Source organism: Neltuma alba, unplaced genomic scaffold (assembly GCF_004799145.2).
Source record: "Neltuma alba isolate B1F8T4 unplaced genomic scaffold, ASM479914v2 tig00012515_pilon, whole genome shotgun sequence".
NCBI lineage: Eukaryota > Viridiplantae > Streptophyta > Magnoliopsida > Fabales > Fabaceae > Neltuma > Neltuma alba.
This window is the reverse complement of record NW_021636982.1, coordinates 605,498-612,137: the sequence shown is the minus strand read 5'-3', so window position 1 is coordinate 612,137 and position 6,640 is coordinate 605,498. Positions and strand designations below refer to the sequence as shown.

The window sequence follows — 6,640 nt, the reverse complement described above, 5'->3', positions numbered from 1 at the left end:
AGCAGCCGGTTAGTAAATCTTTGGTATTTTAAAAACAATAAATAAAATGAATGGTAATATGGACATTTCAGCAAACTTGTAAATGTCAAATTAGTCTTTTGTGACAAAATTGGAATTTTTCAAATTTAGGAGATGTTTTCGGCATTATGAAGTTCATTTGTTATTTTTTTGTCATTTTCCCCCATAGTTACTCTAAAAAGGAATAGTTGAAAGTTGCGCGTTCGGCGGAGCCAATCTGAATCTAAAAAGCGTAGCCTCATTGGCAAATTAAATTTCTTCGTTCTCAATGACAGTGCAGATTAATGGCATTTGTTTGGGACAAAAAGGATCAGCCCAATCGAAAGTGGAACAACAAATTAAATATTCTTCTGCCTATTATTCCTCCAAGTGTCCAGCGTGGTTGTGCTTATGCAAGACAGCAATGGTTGAGAATTATAAAGCCTTCTGCTACTCAGCTGTTCTTTTCGGCCTCTCTTGTTGAGTGGGTTTCTATGAATCTGAAACAGAATTTTGCTTCTAACGGGAACACTGAAGGGAGTCTCACCTGGGGAGTTGCAATTGGCGAAATGAATTCATTTATCAAGATAATTTTCAGAAACCTCTTGAGCCAGCCATTATGATTTTAAATACCCGTCACAAATTCATTGTGAGGAAAGATCATTTACAGTGTGATGTTAGTACTGCTATCTGTCATGCCAAGCAGTGGATTCCACCTCCTCCAAATACTGTAAATTGTAAAATTAAATGTCCATGGGGCTAAATCTGAAATTTCAAAGTCTATTGCTTGTGGTGGTGTTTTTAGAGATTATCAATGTAATTGGATTGCTGGATTCTCAAATTATCTTGGGAATTATAGTGCCCATGAAGCACAAGAATGGGCAATGCTTAATGGACTCAAAAACATTATAGTAGAATCTGGCAGCAAGAAACTCACTAATGCACTATTAGGTGTGTTTGGTTGAAAGGAAAAGTAGGGGAGGGAAGGCGAGGGGAGGGGAGTCCTTCCACTCATTTGGTTAGAAATTTTGGAGAGGAGGGATCCCCTCCCTCCCCCCCTTCATTTTGGCTTCTCACAAATTGAGATTTTTTAGAAGAGAGCCGAAATATTAGACCATTTTGCTCTCATATTTTTGTGATATTTTATTAATGCCTGTAAAATATATTATTATAATATTTATTTTAGACAAAAATATATTATCATAAGAAAAAATATAAAATAAATACTATTATAATTAAAATATATTATAATTCAAAATAAAAAATGTTATTGCAATGAAAAATTATATTATTACAAAATGAATTAATTTTTAAAAATATATTATGTTGTTAATTAAAATATATTTTGAATTTGGGAAAGAATAGAAAAGGAAAATTTTTCATTTTTTTAGAGCATATAAAATTTATTAATTTGATAAATTATATTATTATATTTATTAAAATAAAAATTACTGCACTAATTTTGAAATACACATATTAATATGACAAGACCAAATAGTTATTGAATTATATAATTTGAAATAAGATGTAAATGAATTTATATAATGTATAAATAAAAATATAAAGTAATATGTAAGGGTAAAATAGTAAATTGATTGTTACTATCCTTCTCCTCTCTCCCTTGAACCAAACAAGGGATCATTAAATATCTTTCTCTCTCTTTTTTTTTAATCAAATCAAATAAGGTAAGGTTAAAACCTCCTCTACCCTCCCGTTATCCCACCCTCCCCTTTCTTCCTTACCCTTCCCACAAACCAAACAGCCCCTTAGGGCCTGTTTGGTTTGAGAGAGGGAGGGAGGGTTTCATCCTCACCTTGTTTGGTTTGATTAAAAAGGACAGGAAGAGAGAATATTTAATGATCCCTCGTTTGGTTCAAGGAGGGAAGGGGAGGGATAGTAATAATCAATTTACCATTTTACCTTTACATATTAGTTTATGTTTTTTATTGATATATTATATAAATTAATTTACATCTTAATTTAAATCATATAATTTAATAAAAATTCAGTCTTATCATGTTAATATGTGTGTTAAAAAATTGGTACAGTAATTTTTTATTCTAATTAATATAATAATATATTTAAAATAATCAAATTAACAAATTTTATATGCTCTAAGAAAAATGAAATTTTATTCTCTTTAGGCTATCTTTTTTTCCAGTTTTAAAATATATTTTAAAAATAATATATTTATAAAAAACAATTAATTTTATAATATTATAATTTTTTATTTTTAAATAATTTTTTATAATATATTTTTAATTATAATAATGTATATATTTTTTATTTTTTTACTTAGGATAATATATTTTTTATTTGAAATAAATATTATAATAATATATTTTATGGGTAGAAGTGGAATATTGAAAAAACTACAAGGACATAATGGTCCAAAAATTTGGCTCCCCTCCAAAAACCCCCAATTTAGAGGAGAGCCAAAATGGGGAAAGGGAGGAGAGGGGAGGGGACATTTTAGCTCTCCTTCCCTTCAAAATTTTTAACCAAATAAGAGGAGGGCTCCCCTTCCCTCCCCTCCAAAAACAAACCCTTAGAGAAGCATAGCTTAAATGCCACTTGCGCTACTCCCTTGCTGGACATTAAACAGTATTTATTGAGGAGCTGGCAGGTACAAATCAATTTTGTCCATAGAGATTGTAGTAGGATTGCTTATAGCATGGCAAAGAGGGGTTTTACAACCACTTCTTTACTTGACATGGTACCTCAACATATGATGGTTCTGGTTTAGAAAGAAGCTATGGGATTACAATCCCCAATGTTTTAATTCTTGCTATAAGCTTCGGCCTCTCTTATGTACAAACAAATGATGGGATCAAATATTAATTATTAATATTATGATAAAAATCACAAAGGAGCAACCCAACTCTTTCCATAAAGAAAAGGCCATAATTAAAGGGCAGTGGCCTCCCTCTTGTATCACCAATGCTTTGCATTACATGCAGATAATTAAATTGGATCTTTAATTTTTGAATCTTACAGCTGATTCAAAAATTAATTACTCTATGCCGTCTCTTATAGGAAATTTCACTATAATCTTTGGCATAGAGATGTCCATACTATGAGATCATAGATTCACGATGATGATCTTTTAAGCTTAATTTGAATAAACAAATTAGGCAGCAAATTTTCCACACTTTGTATAAGTTAGTCCTCTTTGGCAAGTTGTACAATTTCCTTGTGTTGTTTCGGCAATGGTAATGTTGCTTTTGGACTTTGCTTTATTAAATTACTAGTGCTTATTGTTGGCTCCATGTATATATTTTTTTTAATTCCTAGTAAATTAATCATTTTGACTTTTATTTTATATTGGCTTAGTACTAATCAACAAACATACTTTCCCTGACGATATATGTTAATCTTTTCTAGGGCATGCATAAGGGAGATCTTTTTCATTGTTTTTTTGGTTTTTAATTAGTCCATCACTCTATCTTCTAATAAATCTCCAACTTTTTAGACAAATTATCATTTTGTTGTGGTAGACAATCTAAAAAGATATGACTATATTCACATAAATGAAGAGCCACAGGTAACAACATATTTTATATATCATAACCTAATCAGAAGACGCGTCTTCATGGTTATAATTTATAGTTTTTATTATGAACAGTTCCTATTTAATTTTAATAATTACTATCTCTGGTCCTTAATATAAAAAGTTAGTTAACTAATTTGAGTAGATTAAAAAAATTAATTAAGTTAGTTATTTATAATAAATATGTCTTGTTTTTCCTACAATATTCTTGCTAATTAAGTGTATTGGCTAAACCTATCATTACTACAAAGATTATCTTGGAAAAAATAGATAAATATAAAAAAACAAAGTGAATTAAAATATTATATTTAGAACTAAAATAAAAGTAAAACGAGTTCTTATATTAAAAATGAGAGGTAATATTTTATATATCAATATATAATTTTTTTTTTTTGGGTGTATACCAACCTACAATTTTAAGGACAGAACTTATGTCAAAATTCTTTAGGTCCATTAAGTCCAGTTAACCAATTAGGTACTGCCACCACGATTATTTTTCCAAATCAACCCTTAACCCCTTAAAACGTCGTTTGCCACTAAAACTTCAGGGGAAAAAGTAAAAAGAAAAACTAAGAGAGTAGTTGCAAAGAGAGAGAGCCAAATCGGAGGGGTGTGAAAGTTCCCCATAAAAACAATGACAACTTTGAAGAAACCTCATTCAGGTCCTTAGGAAATTGAAACTTGCCTGAGTTTCTTAATTAATTCAACTAGGCCTAACAAAAATCAACCCGTTAAAGGTGATAATTTCCTCCCATTCTTTTGCATATTTCGAATCCAATTTTTCTCCTCCAATAACCATTTTGCTGCCTAGTCATAATTTATTTCTGCTTCCATAGCTTCATTCCCCAACAAAGATGCTTTAGAGGAAAAAGGAAGAGGGTTGTTGAGAAAAGAATCTGTAAAACAACTTTCTTTTGGTTTTTCGATAATCTGTTCCTTCGACGCAGCAGAATGTCTTCCTTCACCATGAGCATCTTGATGTCCCCATTCCATTTTCTAAATGCCTCCATACACTGGATCTTGATCTTTGATAGAGCCAGGCCATCGGAACTTTCAAAATTGCCGTTGCCATTGTTGGGAACTCCGACTTTGCTTTTTTTAGCCCTTATTCTCATCGTAGCTCCTTTCCTTTTTATCTTAAAATTTTTTTTTCCCAGAAATTTTAGTCAACTAACTGCAGTTTACGGGGTTAAGGGCTGACGAGGAAAAATAATTGAGGTGGCGGCTTTTCATTGGCTGACTGGACCTAACGGACCTAAGTAACTTGACGTACGTTTTCTCCCAATTTTAAAATTGCCGATCAACAATGATATAAAGGTTCAGGCCAAAAAAAACAATGATATAAAGGTTAAAAAAAACAACAATGATGTCGAGAAAAACCTAACCAATCTAATCCAAATCAAATCACACAGGAAAAAAAACGTAAAATACAATATGATTAAGAATTAAAAAAAAGGGAAAATGACAGATAAAGAAGCTCCAAAATGTGAAATGCCAATTTGAGAAGCTAAGAAAATGTAATTACCCATAGGGAAGTCCTTCCCAAATTGAAATTTTAAAATTCAGTGAAATGACAAAAATATCCTTTGTTCTTTTTTTTTTTAAAAAAAACCCAGCCCCTCACCGGTGGCCAACGACTGGCAACTGGCCGCCGACAGCTTCTGCCCACCGGCGCCGACCACCGGTGTGGTGGCTGCCGGTGAAGGATTTTTGTGACAAGATTTTTTTTTTTTTGGAATAGGATAATATTGGTTCAAAGTGGCGGGGGTGGGATTTGATCCCACAACCCCTTGGCCACTTGGACCAACAAAAGGATGGTCATTGGGCCATCAAAAATTTCTTAACCTTATAATGCAAACAAAAATATAAGCTAATTCTTTTCTTGTGACTCCAGCTCGCGACAACAATTTATCTGAGGATGACAAGTCTTAATTGAGAAAAAACAAGTCTAAATTTAATATTAACAAAGCAACTTTTCCTTATACATAACAAATAGCAGCATGTGCATTAATTAAAAATGATCATAATTTATTTAAAAAGCTTCTCGGTCCCCTTCGTTTCTCTGCAAATCCGAAATGTCGATCGCCATAGTAGACCACGCCCTTCCCTACGACACTCACAATCTCTACGATGTTTCCTTCTACACTCACAACATTCACACACTGCTCACTTCTTCCCCTTCCATGGTCGATTCCTGGCTCTCCGAAACCCGCAACCTCCATTCCCTTCCCCAACCTCTTATCGTCGGCCTCGACGTCGAATGGCGCCCGAATTTCCACCGCAATATGGAGAATCCGGTCGCCATATTACAACTCTGCGTCGGCCCTCGATGCCTCATATTCCAAATCCTTCATGCCCCAAACATCCCCCAATCCCTGATCAATTTTCTCGCAAACGCGAATCACACTTTCGTGGGCGTTGGGATCGAAGAGGATGTGGAGAAACTCGTGTGCGACTACGAACTGAGTGTGGCCACATTCGTTGATCTGCGCGATCTGGCGGTTGACAAGCTGGGGGATAATGAACTGAAGAAATCAGGGCTCAAGACTCTGGCTCTGCGTGTTCTTGGGAAGGAAATTGAGAAGCCAAAGAGTATCAGTAGAAGCAGATGGGACAATCTGTGGCTTACTCCTGAGCAGGTAAAATATGCCTGCATCGATGCCTTTATTTCTTTTGAAGTTGCAAGGCTTTTGTATTCTGGCCAACTCTAGGCGTGGGGATTGCTTGGGATTCAGAACTCGGTAGAATTCGTGGATAAGTTAATTCTGGTGTGATGTGTGGTTCTGTTAAATGTGGATTTGATTGGAGTTTGTTTGTATTTTGATGAAACTTTTCTATGGTTCATGAAGTGACTTTACCAATAACATGTCTCGTGTGTGGAGTATTTCATAATTGATGGTTCTCAGACAATAATAGGATTTTGGAGGATCCAAGGTTGGTATACGCAATATATATACTGATGTCTTGTTTTGCCAAGGCATGCGTTTGAATTCTCTTCTTTTGTTGATGTTGTTTTTTTTCCTTTTCTCACAAGAAGGGCTTCACACACACACGCACCCAACTAAGTTTGAACCTAGAAGGTGCTCACAAGTG

The 6,640-nt window shown here is 33.9% G+C and overlaps 1 protein-coding gene across 1 annotated transcript; it reads left to right on the top strand.

Moving 5' to 3' along the window:
* The first annotated feature begins 5,616 nt into the window (after positions 1-5,616).
* On the top strand, positions 5,617-6,258 carry LOC114727901 (Werner Syndrome-like exonuclease). The gene has a single exon (XM_028914684.1). The coding sequence runs from the start codon at positions 5,623-5,625 to the stop codon at positions 6,256-6,258; it is 636 nt and encodes a 211-aa protein (XP_028770517.1). The 5' UTR covers positions 5,617-5,622.
* Positions 6,259-6,640: the final 382 nt, after the last annotated feature.